This window comes from Varroa destructor, unplaced genomic scaffold, assembly GCF_002443255.2.
Source record: "Varroa destructor unplaced genomic scaffold, Vdes_3.0 BEIS01000004.1, whole genome shotgun sequence".
Lineage (NCBI taxonomy): Eukaryota > Metazoa > Arthropoda > Arachnida > Mesostigmata > Varroidae > Varroa > Varroa destructor.
The window spans coordinates 5,151,724-5,174,670 of NW_019211457.1; the positions used below are offsets into that span (position 1 = coordinate 5,151,724).

At 38.4% G+C, this 22,947-nt stretch overlaps 2 protein-coding genes and 1 long non-coding RNA gene across 9 annotated transcripts in view; 2 read left to right on the forward strand and 1 right to left on the reverse strand.

Moving 5' to 3' along the window:
• LOC147755765 (nose resistant to fluoxetine protein 6-like) overlaps positions 1 to 8,170 on the reverse strand; it is a 10,407-nt gene extending 2,237 nt beyond the window's left edge. The window contains exons 1-5 of the mRNA XM_086986504.1: positions 7,779 to 8,170; positions 5,877 to 5,959; positions 5,350 to 5,499; positions 1,959 to 2,073; positions 574 to 664 (exon numbers count right to left, since the gene is read on the reverse strand). Coding sequence (XP_086842630.1) covers positions 574 to 664; positions 1,959 to 2,073; positions 5,350 to 5,499; positions 5,877 to 5,959; positions 7,779 to 7,797 — 458 coding nt within the window. The 5' untranslated portion in view covers positions 7,798 to 8,170. The remainder of the gene's footprint in view (positions 1 to 573; positions 665 to 1,958; positions 2,074 to 5,349; positions 5,500 to 5,876; positions 5,960 to 7,778) is intronic.
• The window catches only part of LOC111249143 (nose resistant to fluoxetine protein 6-like), a 119,219-nt gene that overhangs the window by 88,133 nt on the left and 8,139 nt on the right, over positions 1 to 22,947 (forward strand). For 5 of the 6 annotated variants that reach the window (XM_086986009.1, XM_022802597.2, XM_086986010.1 and 2 more), the window contains 8 exons: positions 15,460 to 15,543; positions 16,024 to 16,137; positions 16,300 to 16,388; positions 17,221 to 17,343; positions 19,880 to 20,000; positions 21,123 to 21,309; positions 21,582 to 21,724; positions 22,162 to 22,383. In XM_086986009.1, the coding sequence (XP_086842135.1) occupies positions 15,460 to 15,543; positions 16,024 to 16,137; positions 16,300 to 16,388; positions 17,221 to 17,343; positions 19,880 to 20,000; positions 21,123 to 21,309; positions 21,582 to 21,724; positions 22,162 to 22,383 (1,083 nt within the window). Of the gene's footprint in view, positions 1 to 15,459; positions 15,544 to 16,023; positions 16,138 to 16,299; positions 16,389 to 17,220; positions 17,344 to 19,879; positions 20,001 to 21,122; positions 21,310 to 21,581; positions 21,854 to 22,161; positions 22,384 to 22,947 lie in introns of those variants that run through there. The other variant, XM_086986013.1, reaches the window with a different exon arrangement.
• On the forward strand, positions 10,498 to 14,575 carry LOC147755766 (uncharacterized). 2 transcript variants are annotated; one of them, XR_015325646.1, is made up of 3 exons: positions 10,531 to 11,080; positions 12,617 to 13,230; positions 14,394 to 14,575. It is a non-coding gene; the product is annotated as an uncharacterized LOC147755766 (long non-coding RNA). The 2 variants fall into 2 exon arrangements; XR_015325645.1 differs by having other exon boundaries at positions 10,498 to 11,080; positions 12,617 to 14,575.

A 22,947-nucleotide genomic window follows, 5' to 3' on the forward strand; every position in this document is an offset into this window, starting at 1 on the left:
GATAACTGTCCGTTCAGTTTGGCATAAAAACGAGGAGAAATAATCAAAATAGATCTATTTCAGGGGACGATGTAAAAGTTCGCGGATCGTCGTTGTAATTTTGAATCAGAATTTGATCTCCTGAACAATATATTTTTCTAAAATTTCTGTTGCGGTCCTTTGAAAATAATCGCTATTAGTTGCGAAAACACGTATTATGAATACTAACTGAAAATATCCGTTAATCTCCCATAATATTCCGTAACCCTTTGCACAGCCTGTGTGACAAACTATCTTCAGTCAATTGGCAATAGCATTCCACAGCTAGATACGTGTTGGTCCGTACACGGAGTTGGCAAGCTAGTCAATGGACGTCCGTGCGTCCGACGCTCTTAATTCTTGTAACGCTGGTTTATGAAGTGTGATATAGTTTTCTTCTTCTACTCTACTACGATGTTTTAGCCTGTTTGTAACAGAATTCTAAATAACGAAACAGTTTAGTGTCAGTCTTCGTGTTAACTGAAGACTGTCAAGAAAACCTTCATCAAGAGCACCTACTCGACTGCTTCTATAGGATTCGTAAAATGTACTTACACGCAAATCCATTCCTCAGCATTAAGATCATTTCGATCCTCCCGTTGCCGGCAGTATTCAACTTCGGCCTCCCAGTGGATTCCCTCAAACACTAGATAGATCATAGAACGAGCAAATATCGTCAGATTTACTATATGTAAAAGTAAAAGAAAAAAAGCGTAAGTTTATATTTCGCGATGAATGTTTGAATAAATAAGCAACAGCGTATATAAAATTAGCTGATGAAACAGTCATTTGTAATGTTCATCGAAAAGCATGGTACAATACCTAATACTAACTAATTAATATTGAACAAAACTTCGTAATCAAACTATTTTAGACATGCAGACATAGAGTTTCAACTAATAGAGTCCTAATTATTTGTGTGGTTCAGGCCAGCTTAATAGGGTCAGGACAGTTATTCCACAGTTGCCGAGTTAATTCGCTAGCTGAAGGTAATTGAGGTTACGCAATTAGCTCGGATGAGTTATTGCAGCCGAAGGCACGACTCGCATCGATACTTAGCACTAATAAGTAATTATCAATGAAGCTACGCTATCACTAAATTGGCACTCATCAATCTTTTTTGTTCGAAGCGTCGTGGGTCGATACGTTCTCTCGGTTTCTCTCTACCTGTACGTCGCCTAACAGATGCCCGTACGTGTTTCCGCTCCTCCATTCATGCGAACAAAACTATCGAGAAAATGTAATAGAGCCGATAAAATAATTAATCATTTGAAAAATACACGCGCGAAGAAGCTTCATGTGTGATTACGGTAGATTTGGTAGACGACAAATAGCAAATCCGCATTCGACAAAATGGGAACCTCACGACAGCCATATTCGTTTTCTTTTATTAAACACCCTCTATTATTATATTACTACTTCGTATAGCATCCTCACTAAAAATTTTGACCGCGAAGAGTTCTTGCTGGGCTCATCTGCGGTTTCTTCAACAAACGCGTGAAACTGCAAGATATTTTTTTATTTTCAAGGCCATTTTGCAACGTTCAAATTCGAACCAACGGTGGTCTTATATTCATAGTCGCCGTGGCAGCTAACCTGTAAGAGATGCCTGTTAGGCACCCAGAGCACGTTGAGTCTGTATACTTTCCATCAAAATTGGATTGTTAAGGTAGCCAACGATGTCTCGAAAGAACGAAACAGGCGTTGTTAGCAAGCGAATAGGACCACATGGCAGCACCTGATTTGTTTTCTCATAGGTAGTCTACCGCATCGAACTGAGTAATCAGTATGGCTATGAACTTTTTAATTTTTCAGAAGTGTAATTCTTTAAGCGTATTTAACTAGTCAGGGATTACACTCACATTTATCATAAGCGGGTCCATTATATTTGTTCTTGTGGTGTTTTAGAAATTTTAGCTCGAAATATATGAACTACTTACATGGCTTGATCATGCCATTGACGTCTTCGACCGAGCAGGTGGAAGGCATACAAACACCCATCCTGGCTTGGGTATAATAGAATGTTCCTGAACCCGTGAGCAGGTCGCGCAATGCCTAAAAAATAAAATGGGTAACCGTAAGTGTTGTTTTAGACAGGAATTAATCTGTACATTATCAACTCCTGTTGTCAAAATAGTGTGCCATATTGTTGTATGTCTGAATAACAAATAACACTTCTATGCTTCGGATACAGGACAAAGAAACACCGTTCGATCATGCCGACGACTACAATTCATTTCCCTAAATAACTTTTTAAAAAGCTTAGCTCTAAAATCGAGTTCGGTCGATTGAACACAATCTGTCTCAACAGACGCAATTTCTTCAAATGGCCTCTGAAAAAAAATTATCCTTAACCCTTAATATATGATGGAAGTCAAGTAGTTGAAATAAACCAACATTGTTTCTGAAGAAAAAACCATTTGTTGTATCCCACCTGTTGAAGCAACATCAGAAAAATCTTCTTTTCCTGACAATCTAATGCTATACAATAGCCGTTACGGTAATCTGCAGTCGTATTGACCAATATCGAGGTCTTTTGTATTAATAGTCCTATAGAATAGAAGGGCCACGACACGTAACTTCTTAAAAATCAAGGAAAAATCCTTCTATAATTTTTCTAACAACTAACTCTAGGTTTAGGAAAAAAAATCTTTGCGAAAACACAGTTCAATAACAGAACATGCTAGCCAATTTTTTGAGAAACTTCTTGTCGTTAAGTTACATCAATCGGTGTAATATCATAATAACAGCTAATGATTTTATAAGCGGTGGCACCAAACTTGTCGGTTTTTGCTGAAGTCTGAATTATTGGTAAAAATAGGTTTTTCATTATCTAGTTAGCGTTGCGTTACTTGACAAAAATTAATACGGGACAAAAACGGAAGATCCTTTATCTTGGTGCGTCGACAGCGGAATGTGGGACTGGTTTGAAAAAAATATGTTATATCGTAGTTCAATCTCCAGCTGAGATCCAAAGAGGGTTTTTTCAAGTCGATATTATCTATTTGCAGTTAAACTGAACGGGTGTGAATATTATACGCGTTCATTATAAAGATGCGCTGAAACAGTACAGCACAGTCCTGTAGACAATGTTCGCTATGTAAACCTGTTAATAATAAGATGTTTGCATCTTCAGAAGAACAGTATAAGTACTATAAAGTTTACACGTTTTATAAGAGGTCCGAGAACTTACAACATCAATAGGGTTGAAAAATATTGGAAACCGTTATTGAGAAACAAATTATTTATCCATGGGGTTTCAGTGTAGTTAGTGAATTGGTGGTATCCCCTAATAATCAATCTGTATGTGTACCACCTTTAAAAACTAACTGCATGCACCATTCGAAAGGCAGTACCATGTTTTTTTTTTGTACGTAAATAAAAACGCCTGTTCGTTGTAAAGCTGCACGTGGGAACCACACTTGCAAAAGGTACGCAGATAAACGAGGTGAAGGGTTTTCGTCGAAACGGCAACACTCAGTAATGGTTTGGTGTGGTATGTTTTACTATAGACATATATACATAAATGTTTTAATGTAAACACTATTCGACCTGATATATTACAGGTGATATATGGAAAGTATCAGAAGTCAGTCTCAAAGAGAACATACATATATGGTCATACGTAGTTGGTAAAAATAAACTAAAATAGTACTTTTAAACGACCAAGATAGCATGGTATATAGTATTCATTCATTTAGATATATATATATACAATTAATCAGCTCGTTAGCTAACAACTGTTTGTAGCCCAATTTCACAGGCGATATCCATAGGTACCATTTTTGTTGTACATCGTAAGCCATTAACCCATTTCAAAAAAGCACCACGGCATAAACAGATAGCCGTGCATAAAATATTCAAATGTACATGATTATCTTGGATAGTAATTACTTCTATCTATTAATTTTACTGCTCCGCGAAAACATGAAGCTTCTCGTTGCATAGAACTTAATGGGGTTGTGATTCACTAAAAAACAACGCTTGTGGTGATCGTACAAAAGAATCAAACGCGCTGTAGGTTTACGTAAATGCTTAAAGACCGCCCTGAGCTAAATCTTTATGTAGGGTACACTAATCCGTACGATAAGCGTTATTGTCCAAAATGGTGCCTATTTTCCTGGCAAAATTTGTGACGAGGGCAGCGTATTCGATACAATCTACAGAATATTTGGAAGAACCCAATGCAACACATCATGCAATCTAAACCTAATAAATTATTGCAATTTTATTGTAACTATTCAGTACCTTAACGTAACTGTCTAAACTATTTTACCACGTATCGACAACATAAATCAGCGTATAGGGTATCAGTCTTGATCCATCGAGAAGAACACCTAAATCCGACGACTGATCCGCCAATACATTACATAAACAATCCCCTAGACAGAGCTCTAGATAAAAAAAAAACAAAAAGAACATCCTTAATAACATAACTTCAGATCACACACAATGCTGCATAAACATATGCTACGCAACAGGGCAATTGAAATGGGGTAAAGTACGTAATATTACGTTTTTTAGCCCATTTCAAGACAATCGGGTCAGACCATAGAAACAATGCGAGCAAGTTTAAGGGACAAAAGGTGATTAGATCGCATACATGAACAGACGACCGGGTTGAACGAAGCTTAGCGTCTAATATGGTATTTGGTCGTACGTTTTTCGCTTAAAATTAGCCAACTTATCTAGATAATTTATTGAAATAAAAACTAGCTTTTTTAGCATCTCGCTTCGTGGTCTATAACAGTGGTAGATACCGCGAGACGCTGCAGAAAGAACTGTTAAAAGCTCGAACTGCACTTAGTCATACATATATATATGTATATATATATGTATATATATATATACGTATATATATATATATATATACGCAGGGTGATTAAAGAGTCCATTTCAGTTCATATACACTATGGCAGCTGGAAAAATTAAATCTAAATGACATTTTAGGGCTGTACATTCTTTGTATTTTCATTGTAAATTTTTGTCCAGTATATGCATTACCCAATATTACGATAGATTAGCGAAAATATAGATTGGGGTACAAAAGACCGTACGAAACAAGCAAGCGAATCTAAATAAGATTTCTACTATGTGTTAATAAAAGGTTGTTTTTTTTTTATTTAAAACGGTCATATATCGACTTTGAACAAAATTTTTACTAGAATTTTGGTAAGTGCAGTTACCAGTTCTGATGAGCAGGAAGCGGACTAAGTGGTTGAAACTACTATTAAACTGTTATTATAAGTGTGACCAATAGATACTTTATGTTAGTGCATGACGAAGGCTTTTCCTTGACGGAAGTATTTCTCGGCTATTTTATTCTATTACCGAATTTTCGGAGAAGATTGACATGTTCACGGGAGTGAAGTCTATTGGAACGATACGAGGTTTCGGCTCCGGCAACGGAGGTCGCGACTTCACCATACAATAACTGCCTCGGAAGAACTCCTTTTCGCCAAAATCGTCTAAAACACTAACCTAAATAACAGACGCAGTAAAGATTTAAATGTTCTGACGTGAATGGCGTGTTACATCCGCTGTTAACTTCAGTATATTCCCTCCTTTCCAAAACAGTGGCTGATTCTTAGGATGAAAATACTGAAAAGCTTTTTAAACAATAAGACTAGTTTATAGTCTCCGTTTCATCACACAAGTCGCTAGGCAGAAGCCGAGCCAATGACATGCAATACACGATAAATGTGATTGATATGGATAAAAAAAAAATGCATTTACTATATTTTCACTACGTCGACTTCGCGGAAACAACAGGTCTCTCAAACCGCTAGTATATTATAGCGCTTGAAACGGCTTTTTTTTCTGTAATAATTAGAATTCCGTTCTTCCAACCATCTTACCTTGAGACATTCATAGTAATTTCCAAACTCAGTAAGCGAACCCTCAATGAGGCCAGGGGCCAGCTTTGCGGACGCGTCGATCACTGTAAATTACAAGAAATTAAGTTGTTAACTTAGACACCGCTAATTCATCCTTATCGTGAGAACAGCATTCAGATACAGAATTCGCATCCTCAAATAGCCATCACGGCACCGTCCTTCATCATTCACATGCTGTCATTTGCCGTCATCCCGAGTCGTACGCGAGCGGCGTCAGTCACCCTTTCTCTATTTTTTTCTATAGTAAATACTTATTGATTAATCAATAAGGACCATGCATTTAGATGTCTACTGATCTGAAAACCCAGCGACCATCGCGCTGGGTTTATGCACTGTTGTCGTTTCCTCTATAGCTTACGACACCATATCATTTATTAATTAGGATATCTTCTCAACTTCTGGCAGAAATGCCAGAGCCAGCCTCACATTATCATAGCATTCGCCGTTGATAGTTAATAAATTTACATTTGCCAAAAGAGAAGTTAACAAACAAGTTTTACCAAATCTCACAATAATTAACACAGGTAGCAACAGTATGATAAACAAAGTTAAATAATCATGAAACTGCTTGATTATCTACGATCTTCTACGTGTGCTAACCTACGTATCTAATAAAAACTTAACGCCCTAATCAATCATATCCTGATACGATAAGCATCAACGGTTACGCCATATTACCCTACAAACACTGTTCTATTCGTACTACTACCGCCGTTAGCACAGAGCCGACAACGATCTTAGTTTCGGACTCTCAGTGTCGCAGGAAGCATTAAATATGCTGCGCTCACGATGAATCGCCACCTGTCAGGCGATTCGTTCGAAGGTATTGTTACCAGCTTCGCTTAGCAGTAGCGAAAAACGCGCAAGTTATTGTAGCAATAATAATGGCTCTGACCACAGAGCCGCAGAGAACAACAACAGAAATAACAATAACAGGAGCAAACGACACTGATATTCGCTGCTATCATGTTCTGGGATTACGTTGGATACCTATAGCTAATGGTTTGACTTGGCTTAGGGGTCATTGTGTGAGCTTTGTCATTTGTTCGAGCTCGGATGTTTGTTGGACGGGGCCGAAGGAAAGTTTGACATCTGTTTGGGCAGATAGCCCTCGGTCGTACATGTTTTTAAATAACCTATCAACAGTGTATTCAATTATTTGTTGTTGACTGTTCCTAAATCTACCTTAAGCGTCTCTTTGCAGCGACATTACAGCTGATAAATTAAATAGGTTAGCTATTATATATATAGTCATCCATCTTGAAGTAACAGTAAACGCCTGTGTGTTTCGTACGGTGTCTGCCATGCTGCAATACTTATGTGTGGTCGCATTTGTATTACCTAATTATCGATAATGTTTCAAGGAAGCACGATCTTATTTTAATTTACTTGTCATTAGTACACACTAATTGTTGAAGCACTGTGACATGTCGAGTCGGTAGCTTGCCCCGATTCATGATAGTCCCAAAAACAGCTTATAATTCTTCCGCATTTTCAGTTGTTCAAACCTAACGCCATGATATTTTTCGTATAGAGATCTCTTACCGATGATACGAGGAAACTGCCGATACTAGGCATTTTAAAAGTTCAAGAGATGCGAGCAGCAAGTCAATAACTTGCCATTATCAGCAAGGTATTGATTAGAACGGCAATCGTTCGGGGAACATCTGCGGTAAAAGAAAAAGCTATACAATTTGTCCTGCAGTTCAAATATTTACATGTTACTAAAAACTAAAATTATAATTATTCAAAATGCGTTTATATGGAGTTCCCCACACGCTATATCTACATAAATACGGTCTGACGGAACACTACAAAACCAATCAGATTCATTCTTGTGCTGCATATGAGCGCAATGCTTACCATCCACGTAGTCGCACATTTGGTTGCATGGAAACAGGGAACACTTAGAAATAGAAACATCATTGATAAAAACGACAGTAACAAAATCACAATGACAACTAATTAAATTGATTCATATTGGCGCACCATTGGGTTTCATTCGTCACGAGTGACAATGAGCGCATACACACGTCGCGCATCATAACTACGAAAACCTCTACCGATTCGTGCTATTTGCTGATATTCAGGCCGATTTTCCGTGATGAGTCTCATTGTATCTGGTGATTATTACCCGTGTAATCTTTTCATTCTTTGCCATCCACGTTCAACTACATGCTACCACCTATAAGGCCTATTTCGGTCTTTGTTCCTACGTTCATATATTGTTTATTGCTATAATTCTTTGGCGTGTCACGTGGGACAGGCACACATCCAACCCAATAGGACAGATTGCGAAGAAGGCCGCAAATTCGATAAATGTAACGAATTTCTACATGCGCAGATAGTACTTATTTGCAATAGATCCAGCTACCTATCCAATACTGACGTGTGCCGAAAGCATGTTGAAGCGCACGAAACAAGGTGTGTCAACAGCCAGGAGTATCTCCCGTGTCGTATTTGACCTCGCTAGCAGCGCTAATAAGGAGAGGAGAGCGTTAAGGATTTAATGATTCTAATCGCGTATCGGTCGCTTATTACCCATGCCGTGCCAAGGGTAAAAGCCAACGAATTATAGTGATAACCGGTAGTTGTTATCGGTTCCTTTAGTTAACATAAATAGACTATTTCTTCAGGTGACGTCGTTGATCCGATTATTGTAGTAAACTTCATTACTACGGTCGAAGGCATGAAACAATTACCGAGCTAACAACTCATCTTCGGGGCTGCGTCTCAGGGATGCGACGGAAGGCGCGCAGTCCCATTCCAAATGTTAGTGAAGTACGAACTTCGTCAAGGAAAAAGCATGAACGCGTCATGAACCGCTATTACGAAAAGGAATGGAAGTAACCGCAGAACGCACCAGTATTACCGGGAAAAAAAGCCGATAGAGAAACGGTAGAATTCGATATATATATTTCGAGCCTATAACGTATTGTCCTATTAATGTCAGGCGAAATCGTATCGCCTGTTCGTACGAGTAATCGTAACGTCGGTATTGTTTAATTAGAGGTTGAAAAAATATTTAATAATACGCAGTAAATAAGAAATGGAACAACACATGTATATATGATGCAATTCATCGACTGCTACGTTTTCGTAGCTACACTCACATCGATTGCTAATCTTAGGGCTATGTGGCAATCCATTAGTCTTTCTGCGCCAAAACTTTCATTTTGGCTTTACGTGCAGAGTGGCACGTACTGAAAAGTATGAGATATCCTAATCTACGAAAAAGAACGATGCGCTTTATCTACTGTTTGACGACGTAACACACGCGCGTGCTTGTCGTTGTGAGAACCGTTAGAGCAGGTCGATGGGAAAGATAAGGTCCTGTAATCTGTCATAGTGGTCGTCCACTGCACGTCACCGTAATGTAACTACTTTATGTGCACAATTCATTAGATAAGAATTTTAAAGGGACGTCAATATAGTAAAAGTATAATGAATCAACTTTTACAGGAAAATTGTACGGTACGTTTGAGCATTCGATGACGCTTCATGCCTAATTCCCACATATAAAGTTAAATCGTTTACAATAAAGTAATAAAACAAAAACTATAACCACCCTATTAATAGCATAATAGAAATGGTAGTTGGGGTTAGTGGGGTAATTTTAGCTAATGGCATGCATTATGTAGTTGCTACTATAATTTTGAAGTTCTTAGTTTTTATTAGTATTTGTTACAACAGTTATTAGTCTGCTTCCAAATCATTTGCCTTATATATGATTCTAATTGTCAAATAATCCAGTCAAACAAAATCATCAGGGTGGCTGTGCAGAGCTATCCCAATGTTCAGCCACAACATATAAGTAATAGAAAAAAATAACGCGAATCTGCTGTGAATGGCGGATCCTTATGGACCTATCACACTATGCAGCGGCATACAAACGAAAAGGGCCAAGGTATTGAAATCCAAGAGGCAACTGGCAATAGCCATAATATGTGAAAATTAGAGCTTCGTTTGTTTGTCAAAGTTACAGCTTTCGCCGCGTCACAGCTGATACGACCAAATGCTTACCATTTAATTAGGTCTAAAAACAGGAGACGTTGTCTATTTTACTAGCGGCACGGTCGAATATCATAGCGACAATGTTAACCCAAAGGCTTCGCCTACCGTTCTAGGCGTAGCTCCTATAGAATTAATGCCAGCGCTAAAGTTGTTACAATTTTTCAAGTTAGTTGAATTCATTCCAGTGTGATTTGGATATACTGGGATTATTTAGCTAAAAACAAGACACGGTATTTTTAAGAATATTCAGTTCATCTGTGTGATACTTAGGGCTTTTAATCATAGTCATACGAAGTTACTACCGATTCATACAAATTTGTGATTATTTGTTAATTATGAGTCTATTGGTACGAACGAAATGCCGCTGTATACCAAGCGCGTTAGGCACATTTCGCGCTAGGGCAACGACAAAAAAACTACGTACACCGTTAGCACTAATTATGGAATTAATAATAATAATCGTGCTTGTATTATACGTGTGCCACAACTGCCCTCAGCGAGCCGTAGCTTTCGGATATATCCAAAATTCTAATGGGTCTTCTCGTAAACAATAGGTACCGTTTATAACTTTGTAACTATTTCTGTGACCGTTATAAATCATCAGCGTGGATACGATTACGCGGCTTTATCATAGTGTTCTAGGTGTGCACACGACGCACAGCTTGTTATGTCCACTGCGCAGAAGACACCTCGACGTAGTTCGATGTGACCGAGGCTATTGTTTGTGCGGATCCATTACGTAAGCAATTACTTATTGCTCACGATTGACCGTCTGTAAGTGATTTTAAATGAATTTCTTTATTTTTTTGCGCTTTTCATCACAGGGAGCGTATCAGCAATGGGGAAACTTTGCTCCTTGTCACTCTACCACGGCTTGACGACCCTACGGATCGCTGTCAGTTTTACAGGCGTACATGGCTTTTTCAGCGTGCAATGCGTGTGTATAGAATGAAAAATGAAGATACTTAAGCTAGACTGTTTCTAGTCATCAATGGAATGCATCAACGACGAACAAATTCTTGCTGGCTGGATCCGCTTCGATAGAAGCCACCGTATGTACGTAGATAGGACACGGATCGAAAGGACAAACAAAAAATTCAGCTATACCTCAGTGTGTCGTGCATCGAGTAGCCGGATATATGCATTTCGAGGTAAAATATTACGTCGATAAAACAGTTTTCCCCTTTATATGATGCGATCGTTTTCTTGCTTTGTATGCGTTGGCTTATGGGATACGTGCTTTAAATTTACGTGTACGTCTGATTTATTACAAGAAATATGTGGAAAAATCCCGAAAACTACGCGCGACTCGCACTGCGAAGTTTGGTTGTGGGTGAAGAAAAAGAATATAGCAGGGACGTCTCATTAATAGTAATAATGGATTAACAACGCTAAAAGGTCATTTGGTTTCGGCGACCAAAAGCTGACATTTCAAATAAGTTTAATAGCATTGGAGTGGCTGAGATAGATCGGCATCTTGATAAGCATAAGATACACAGATGTGCTGCTCAACGAAATAAATGTTCGATCGGACTGCTTGATCAGCCAGCGTCCGATATTTCAACATCGGACAAGTGGTCGGTAAAACGGGGAATACGATAGCGAAGTGATTTTATAACCATAATTAGAAAATGGTTGATTTCAATTTAGGTTTGTGGCGAAACATAGAACGGTCAACACTCTTGGTAATATCTCGTCATCTGCGACGGCACAGATGACTTTGAAGGAACTATGCATATTTTAAATAATAAGGCTCATTAACGTAAAAACATCAATTTAAGTAATAGTAATAAAAGTTCAAAAAGGCTTGTAAAGACGTGACGCTTTTAACACGGTTCTTGTGACCCCATATGTAACAAACAAAAATATCTAAAACGTACCGGATCTTCTATTTACACTTGCCATAGTCGTGATTGTGCAAATAGCTTACGGCACCATGAAAGCTATCGTGTTTCATCGTGGCCTATTTTAATTCACCGCTATCGGTCCTAAAACGCCACTGCTCGGCCTTAACACATATATTTTAAAAGGATCCTGACATTTTTCTTGTAGCCTTTGTTGTTTTCTAGCGGTCACCGCTGTTAAGGTCTGCGCCATAGAAAATGTTCTAGGTAAAATTTGCTGGTTTGGTTTAACGCAACAAACCTTTTAGGAATCCCTAGGTAACCTAGAAACTGCAGCCGCCTGTTAAGGTCAGTCGAACATGTCTTTATAATGATGCAGCGGTCAGCTGTATGGTTTACGTTGTAAACCGGGTAGAACATTAATCTCACGCTGAAGCAACGCTTAATGCAAATGTCGGACATAAAACTGGAAATATTCATTTAGATTAAATCGTATCTAAAAGTCATTTACTTTTATCTTTTCGAGGTCTTCCTCGTTATCGCTTCTAGTACATAGATATAATATATCCTTTTTTCTGCATATGTTAACACTAAAATAGCAGCACTTAAACAACGTCCATGTGAAACAGAGTCTCTAGTGCTCTTCCATCATCCATCACATTTGGTTCTCATCAAAGCTTCTATATGTAAACGTTATTCGGTGGAATATCTATGTGTTCGATAAACAACGTCAATTTTATAGATTTTTTTTCTCTCCGTTTTATCGACTTTTTCGTCTTTTTTTTACGAATTAACTTGAAATGGGTCATTGTCGACGTTTTGGCGTGTCATTGTTATTTACAGTCTGCCGAACGCGACCATACATATCTAAACATCTTCACACAATAATCGTCAATAGCAGTCTCACCTCAACCGCTATCACCTTATCATAACTTAGCAGCTTTCAAGCAGTACAAATCTTCTAGCCCGAGGCCAACAGAAATTATTGGAATGACCGGATCGGCGACGATGATGCGAACTTTCTTACAACTTAAAACAGCTTTAGCATTATTTTTCTAGTTCCCGGTTGTTTCGGTGCCATCTGTTCTACCCAGTGGTCTCTATTCCCCAATGCTTTTGTTTAATTCGCCATTTACCGCTAGCCGTCAATTGTTTGCCCTGGGGTTTCCTTCGATTTGCTGGCCATGCTGCAGATGCCGTTGAGACCGCCTAATCTTCCGCTAATCTACTACTGTGTATTAATAGCTGCCACCTGCAGGAGTACATTTACTCCATAAGGACTCCAATATACTCAAACTGCAGTCTATTGTATTAATAGTAATATAGCGGAGTCGCAACTCATGTCATTTCAACAGCGTAGCCGGTGTTGCCTTTCTTTGTTGACCGATTCGTCTATCTCATAGACTACATTGCGGTTAGCTATAAAGAGTATGGATGGAAACCAGCAGCTGTAAATGGTAAGACGATTGTAAGCGCTGATTAATCTCTGTTATCTCAGCTTGATTTGCGGTACGCACAAGCACTGAACTATATGTCTCTTTTTACTGCTTTTTACTTTCTTTCATTTAGATAAATACATAGATAATAGGGGTTTGTAAGAGACTGTAATCAGGCATTGGCGATTTAGCGAATGTTTAAGTTAAGCACCCGTGTATCTTGTTGGTTCGCTGTCACGGCAATCTAATGATCTCCTAATGTCCAAGTTGGCTATTTACATACTATTTCGGTAACTACACAACAGCATCTTGGAAAGATCGTTTATCTCAAGGCTTTCCTTTGTGTTCGTTTTACTGATGTGAACTTTAGCTGGCCGGCTTATGGCTAATTTAATATCCACAGCCATCTGATCTAAGCAATCAATCAAAAAGTTTTTTTAAATGTACGCCAATCTTCCTCTTTGGTTTTTTTTTTCCGCTACCCACACACAAAAGGTAACATAGTCATTAATGTCCTTTATCATTATTGCAGTGATGATGGTATGTGGCGCTATTTGTTCACAATTAAACTGTAGTGGTGTAGGCGGGCATTTGACATTTACGGTTGTGAAAAGTATACGTTGACAACTCAAGGGAAAAGAAGTTTTAAGTGTCCTTCTTTTTGCCAGCTGGTCCGTTTAAAAATAGAAGCTAAGAACTACAGTTATTAAGCATCATGTCCCCGCGTCGGACATAAGCGCCAAGTCGATCACTGGCCCCTAAGATTGTTTTCAGCTCCACTTATCTACAAATTTCTATATGCCTACCAAGCCTCATCAGCATCTACGCATGTCAAATAATGCATCGACACCTCTATTTAACGTTGCGTGACACAGAGTATATTTAAGCTCTCGTACTGGCAGTTTTTCGGTATTGTGTAGGTGTTCAATAGGTGCTCTATCGAAGCCCGGGTACAATGAAACTAGACACAGCAAAATTATTACTCACGTTATCTTGCGCATAAAATTATTCAGAATGCGCGAAGAGTGATTAGTAATAGGCAAGTGGTCACAAAAGCAGTTATACGCAATGCTAATCTCTGCTAACATCTGCGATGAATGAATATTCCTTTTTGCGTTTGCCCCTGCTTCTAGACTCTTAGCCTATATTTGTCCGTTGTCATCTGCTTTTTTTTTCTATCGAAGGATTTCCGCTCAGCTACATCTTGTGGTCACGCGAACGTAAACAAGACAGCTAAGGTCTTTTCTTTTTCCCACATCACGAAAACGTCTGCTTCGTTCGTGAAAATTCGTGTCTCATTCGTTCGATGCAACATATATACATATGATAAACTGGTAAAAATAAATTGGAAAGTATGTGTCCTTAATTTAAACGCTTTATGTTAGGAGACAATACGCTTCTAATCTTTTAGCGAGATCACCATCATCTGCTGTATTTACAATAGTAATTAAAGGCGACCTTAACACAAAAATGGAAGGCTGACTTTATATATATGGCATAACACCGTGCTAAATCCACCCGGGTTTATTAGAGTGAACAACTTTGCATTTATCATGATTTTTCCTGTCTCTCAGATAGATCTCAACTGATTCTGTAAAAGTCACTCATGATTTTGCATTTGTTGGAAAAGTAATAGGTTCATTGTCTCCTGCATGGTGTAAATATATATATATATATATATATATATAGGAGATATGTATGTACTTTCGAATTGGCGGTTGGTCAGCGTTGTTAGCTTTTGGTGTACGTGTCACAATACTGATGAATTTTATTATAGATTTAGGAGCGAAAATGTTTTTACTTTAAAAAAAAAGAAATAAAAATGAGGCCCTGGTAACCGTTACAAGATGTATATATAATTTCCAAATATGTCTGATACGGAATTATACTAGTATGCTGTTCGATGAAGCAATGAGGGATTCATTGAAATACTCTATACATACATAACTACCCGATACTTACAAAGAATTAAGGAGCCAACGATTACTACGGAGTAGATAATTAAACAGCATATAACTCAGCTATAGCTTAATATACATGCAATTTAATTGTCTGTACCAATAGTGTGAGTGTAATTAGGCTACAAGTAAAGGTTTCATGTTCCGGAGGGAGAAGTACAAACTGATTCACAACTGATTATATACACGTGGAGGCCTCAGCAAGTATCCTTATGTGAAAATTTTTCTACTAAAGTTCCAATACAAGAGATCTGGTAGTAGCATTTAGGCATTTTTTTTTCTGAATTTTCAGATTACACTCTTTTATCTACTTCGCTGGTGGCGACTCATTCCGATGGCCTGTGTAGCGATTGCAACTTTGTTCCTCATTGCAAAAGTAAGTGAGACCACATATTTTATTACCACATTGAAAATCAGCAACTGCTGTCATTTCGAGAGTATATTCTACATTATCACCAAGCCTTAGAGCGCTGATTGTATCTCAAGTTTATACAGCTTTTTTTCGATGTTTCTAATAGTTGCCTGACCGGACAACAGGTGCCTATTAAGCCTTCCGCAGTTTAATAATTGTTGGAGCTTTGAAAAGCGCTGAAGGCATAATACGTTGATACCTGTCCGGTAAAACAGACCTTTCCGTAAAGCTAATCAACTTGTAGTTGTACCTTAGATGCTCATTTTTTTCTATAAACGCATTTACTTATCTAGAGCGGTAAGTAATCCTATAAATGCATAACGCATTTAAATATTGCGGTAACAAAAGCCTCAAAAAAGCAGGTTCCACGGACTAATTATGGTATGATTTCATAAACACTAATCGTATACAGAACATAGGTTAATTGTCATATCCGTTTTCTAGGTAGGAGACGGGCCAATATGGCAAGAGTTCATTGGTAAGGAGCTTCAGAAATGCCGTGATCATTGGTTATTGCTTATGCTGAACTTCCAAAATGTTCTACATCATGATGAGCTGGTGAGTCGTCCAAAATGCATTTAAGCAGCTAAATGAAGGTTGAAAATAGATAAACGTATTTACTAGATACACATCTGTGCCTACTTCGTTTAAGGAAAATGGCATTCTTTAGTTGTCTGACAGCTTTTTACACTGTGGTTCTAATTTTCATGTGAATTCTAGTGTATGGTTCCTTTCTGGTACATCTCTGTGGATACGCAGCTATATCTGATCTTCGTCGGGCTCGTTCTTTACACGTTCAGATCAGAGGGGTACGTCTTATTTTTGCAACTGATGGAATCAATAGATTAATTTCATACTCTATTTAACTCTGACTGTGCAGTATACTTAATCGGCGCAGGGGCAAATAAGGTTGGCCCTGTGCTTGAGATAACCAGGGGTCGTTATTTCACGTTTCGCTAATGACGTATATGACACGACAGTCAAATAAAAAAAAAGTATACGTATACGTTACTACCCAATCCAACACCCAGTAACTAATCAATCATACAACATTTTATATGCGCTAATTCGTCGTGATGTAACATTGTTAATGCTTGAATCAGTGGAAATGAGCTTTATTAGCGAACATGCATGTCCGCAGCTCGTGCAGTAAATCCACTATGTTTTATGAATCTTCAAATGTAAGAATAGATGCACGGAGGTGTCGAGAGGAAATCTGTGAGGAACCGGTAATTCTATAACAGAGCATTAGAAAACACGAATTGTTCCATAGGCAAAAGTTTACATGGATACTTCTTCACTGAAGTAAGACTTAGGTAGGAGTTATACCCAGAAGGAAAGCGTTTAGTTGTATTAATGTATAAATCAGACATAGACAGGACAAAAATCTATTACTATCACTTCCATGCTATGTTCGCGCACAAGTCGTTCCATAAAATTTTAGATGTTCTCGCATGAATTGTTCCATAGAGAGTAATGCCCTTCAACAACATGTTAAACCCAACAAGTTACTTATTTGTTAAACCATCTCTTTAGTTCTTTGAGGTGGCTCAAGAACGTTTACCGTTAGTGGTGTAGATGCGGCTAATTTTTCTATGCATATATTCGTTCGGTTGTATAATCACACCGTCTCTCAAGCAGAACCTATCGTCGAGGCTTCGTGGCTATGGCTGCCATCTCATTAGTCGGCATAATAATTTTGGTTGTCCAGAATTTCGTCAATGAGTATCACCCAACGGCGCTCTACGTCGCTGGAGATCTGACGTAAGTTTTTGTTGTTTTACTTAACTTTCTTTGAGGCAATATATACACGAGTCAATTTGTGTGAACCAGAACTGTACATGTATACACCCGCAGTGTACAGCTACCATTTCATATTCGTTAAATATTTTATTTTTATTTTATTTATATTAAAAATTAATCGTTACTATATAGTAGGTCATATTCCGTTGTTGAGATATTGCCTTCAAGAAATTTTGCCTTAACCAGAGTAGAGAAACACGTTTCAATACAAATTACACAACATCTGCACTAGTTATATATTCAGGCTGGGCGCGTCGGTTTTTTATGTGCATCTAATGCATATTTAATGATCTGCTATTTATCATAGAAAAACAGTATGGCTTTGAACTAATTCTGTAACATATATAGCCTTCGTTTTGATGCTAGCGAGTGGTGTTTACGATGGCGACGCTAATGGAATTTGAATGTTTCAAGTTTGCCGCTGATCAAATTAGCATAATTTGCTCAAATTGTCGAAATTAAACCGATCCCGTTGCCCGACACTCACTTTAGCGTTCCTGTGAAACTACTGCACTTCCATATATCAAAGCAATGGTCTGTCTATAAGCAGCCCGTACGGCGGTAACCATTAGAGCGGAACTACAGGATGAGTTTTTTTCCCAGCGCAGGGCACTAAGTGAATAAATTATGTCATAACTATTCCTTGCCGCTTTTTTGGCATCCCCAGGCCTAGCGGCACGCCAGCACTTCAGTAGCGTGCTGTGTTTTGAAACTGTGACACCCGGGAAATTCAGTTTACATGACAACGTTGAATGGTTACTACATGGTCAGGAGGCCAACTTGTCTACGATATATTTTTTTTCTTAATATAATTTTAAAGCATGACTAAAGACGTTGTCCACCTGTATCATTTGAATAAAAATAATTTTCATACAACCAGAATAATCTAAAAGAGAAAAGATGTGTTGTAAGGTAGCCTTCAAATGAATATCATAACGTAAAGATACATAGATAAAAAAAACAAGCAGCTTTTCACCATTAAACATGGACTACAATGCCACGTTTGGCTAGGGATTGCGCTTAGGTTAGGAATTAAGCAAAGCTTATTAACCCTTTTAACTAAGTGTGAGTCGAAATTCAAATCGTACTATTATTGGGCATCAAATACCCACAACCAGTAGAATATTCAAATACGTTGTTATTGTTAGGGAATAGAGTGAAAACATTCACACAGATTTATTAATTTTTTGGGTTGGTATTCACCTTTCGAGTTCGCCCCAAGTAGGTACCGTGTTTTGGGAACTATCAATTAATACCTATTGGAATAATGTAATTGGCTTTTTCATAGTCCTTCGTCGTTGTTTGGAAAGGAAATACACAAAGACAATATATCCGCTTTCAGACTTCTGCTTTGAACCGGTCGTCGATAGGCTCGAACGTTCGTAATCCGAGACAGCGTGAAGCCTAGCATGAAAAAACATTTTAGCAAACCTTTATAAATAAATATTTTTGCTCTTCGCACGCTACTATTCTACTTGAGCATTGCTTCCGAAGGCCAAGCCCGCACAGCAAGAAATCAAAGTGCTTTCATATCCACGCTATTTTACGTACCTTTTAAGTTTGACAAGCAACGACGTTCGAAACGCGCGATCACAGGGACATGTCAGATATGTTATACTGTAAGAGTCAGTTGCAAGTCTTCTTTCTGTCTAGGACCTTTACTTCGTTAATTTCCAATAATATGACTCACTTCGATAAACGAAGTCGATATCTATTATTTCGGCTTCGCCGTGTTTCGAATGCCGGCAGTGAGATCCCTTTTTTAAATACCACTAAATCCTATGAGTTGTGTTTGTTGAGGCCTGCCCGAGAGTTCAACTGTCCCCTTTACGTCGAGGATTGTTGCGAAATACCCTTTGTACATTGCCAGTGCCAATCTTGTTCAGAGATAACTTTTTCTTACCGTGAAAAGAATTAGTTGCATATGATCAGTGTGTTGACAATGGCACTTACATTAACGGCGTTCATGTGGGTTATTCCCTTTACCGTATTCCCCCTTCAAACAGGCGATTTATGGCAATAGTGCAATTGACCCCTATCTGTACAGAGGGCTCTTGAGGCTACCGGGTCAAATCTTAGCGCAATAAAGAAACCCTCAGTTCATCGTCACCGCTTCTTACGATCGTTTAGAAGCTGGTGTCCGTGATTAGATAGTGATATTCAGCAAAAAAGCGCTAAAACCAGTATCAGCAAAATACTGCTGTCAAATGTTTTTCATCGGTTTTAGCTCCTATACTATCTTCACTGTCTTACCTACAGCTGAGCCAGTAGTGACGAAGATCGTGTTGACTCTTGAACAATTTTTCGGTCACATGATTTGGTTCCACTGAGAAATTGAACAAACTGACCTGGTCAGACGGAGATGCAAATGAACACTAAATAAACTGTGTAAGTAGTAAATTTCAAAGGTCTGACCGATCTGATAATTAAGCTCTTCCGAACAATTGCTTCTAACGACGAATTTGGTGAAATTGACTCTGCCACTTGTTTTTTTTAGTTTCACAACGGCGATGCTTTCGATGACCTACATGCAGCCATGGGTGCACTTCGGCCCATTTACAGTCGGTGTGTTTTCCTGCTGGCTCTATCTGAAACATCGGGATATCGCAATCTCCAAGGTAAAGCCTTTTACGACAGTTATGTAGGTAAAACTCTATAGATACAAGGTGCGTACTGCGCATTATAAGACAAACATTTTTTAATTAATTTTAATTTTTCTTCGCCACGTAAATAACACATTATATATTCAAGTTATGTAACTTGTGTGTATATAAATTTTTTTGTCGTCGCTTTTCTATCAATATTTATATAGTTTTCTTAGTAATGCTGTACAGTACATAAGAGTATAGCATTCAAAGTCGAAACCGTATATTAACATCGTGTATAGGTAGATTCAAACATTCCTAAATATTCATGCACTTACTCATAGTACACAAATAGTCAATGTGATACGACATAAATGCCCATGTTCCATGCTGAGGCCACCAAAATTAGCCAAGTAGTTCGTATAATAAGTAGGACCGATTCGATCAGATGACTGCAAGCATGCTACGCTGAAAAATTGGTCTGACCGTTTCTCTTAGGTGAGTCAGCTCAACACAACTTGCCTTTAGCTGGCTAATATATCCATAGCAGACCATACTTTGAGGTTTAGTTTCAAGCGATTACTCAAAACTCTAGCCAGAATAAGGTCGTAGGACCGAACAAAGACACCAGTCCTTGTTGAATTATCTGCTCAACGATACTTGTTCGGTTAATAACATGTACGTGTAAAAAGATACCGGTGGTAAACAATCGATGGTGACGCGAGTATGATACTGCGGACTTAACAGCCGATTCTCTATGAAGTGGCAACTTTGTAAAAGTGGAACATACAAACACGTGAATGAATGGGGTCATTTACAAGCGCGCTGACCCGTAAGTAAGGCGGGGGCGGGGCAGCGTTCAAAATAATATGACAAAGTCATCAGCGCTCTATATAGCGATAGTATTTTCCGGGATTCAATGTAAGCAGATGTCTAGCAGACTATACAACAAAACTCATTGGCGTTTCAGTTTCTTAACTAAGCGCTGTTAGTACAGATAGAATTTAATAATAACAATAGTAAAAAGACATCCACGACAATTGCAATCAACGGAAGGTTAGCATTTATTTTAACGAATATTGATTGCTTTTAACACTGCATACTTTGTTGGATCAACTATTGTCCCGCTTGCATGTAATCGCTGGCAACGTGTAGACTGTTGAGATACTGGGTTGGGCGTTCGCGACAAGCTTGATGCTTACGGTGCTTTTCGTGACGAAAAACTGGGGGGCAGGCGAACTACCTTCGCAGTGGATCTCTGCACTCTATGCGTCCACCCATCGTTCCCTGTGGGCCGGTGGACTCGCCTGGGTAGTCTTTGCTTGCACAACCGGACGTGGCGGTAGGTTGATGCCCGTGCTGATTTAGCACCTATTTAAACCTACAGATTACTTTCTAGCTACTAAAGAAGCACTTACTGTGTAAGCTAGTTTACTTTTGTTAAATTATTCTACCTTAATATGAATAGCGATAGAAGCAATTGTAGATACGGGGATTTCTTGGGCTGAAGATGAAGCTGTATTTAATTCATTTAATTCATACCGGATCAATAATATAGCATTTTCTTCAACTTGTATCATTTTAACGTTCACGAAATTTGACGCGATTTTACAGGTATAGTGAATTCGATCCTTGGTTACCAGGCATTAGTTCCAATTTCACGTCTCTCGTATGCCATGTACGTGATGCATGTGCCGTTGATTTGGCACAGAATGTGGACCATTGACGAACGCACGCATATAACATTTATGCCCCAGGTATAATATTAGCGAAGTGCCTAGCATGGCGAAATAGATTCTTGTAAATGCGTCCATATATTACGTACTCAGTGGACGTATCTGCGGCTGAAGTGTGCACTACAAACAAAGAAATGATTAATACTACATGTACTCATATAACACTGAAGATGAATTTAGTATATATACCTAGCATAATCAGAAGCAGTGTCCTTATGAATTCAAAGAAACGTTCCGATTTTTGTTTGTAAAATAACTACTTTGCTAAATATTCAAACGTCTTGTGTTTGGGAAATTATATTCGATATGCCCTAGATCATAATTAACACGACTAATATAGGTAATTGACTTTTTTTTCTTTGTCTTCTTCGCCTACGGGACAATTGATAACATGTGTTTTTTAGTTTTTGTTGGCACATCTTACATACAGAGTTTTCCCGTGGTATCTCACTTTTCAGTTCTATAATGGAATGGGCAGCTTCGTACTGACTTTTGCTGCGGCGCTTTTGGCCACGGTGTTCTGTGAGAGAACCATTCTGTTCCTCAAGGAGGTCGTTATGGGCGAAAGCAACGAAACCAAACGGGGACTCAAGACCACTAAGCAAGATGAGACCATAGTAAATGACGAACGCTGCTACATGGAAAAGAATTTAAACAAAAATTTACATCTCAGTGGCATTGTAAGTCTGTTTCCTCTTCGATATTTTTGTGCTTGCTGAGCAAAGCGTTTAATATAATTTAACTTGAAAGGCTTACGATATATTTCATCATTTAAGCTAAACAAAAACGACTGGCACGTCCAATATACTGGGCAGTAACGCGTCACCAAGCTGCGTGTTTGGGCATTTAAAAGAATCATATTCCTATTATTATTGCAAATATCCCATATTATTGCAAATAAATACAAATAAAATATTAAATAGTTAATCGTAGAGCGTAATCTATTTATAAATGCCCGTAGGCAAAAGAGTCAAAGGATGCGAGCGAGCCAGCCCTCTTTTAACGTTGTTAATATGCTCATCTATAATCGAAAATTAAGCACCAAATTATTACGTTAAAGGGTACCGGGCCTTCCTGTAAGTGTTTCGAGTTTTACGTTTGCTACTATTAAGCATTGCTTCAGATGGCTGGCTTTTCTAGCACGAAACGAACTGTATATACGCCCCGTGTCAAGCTTCCATTAACTCCATGTAAATTTTGTAGACAAACACATCCCGCTACACCATCACACCCTATATGTATAA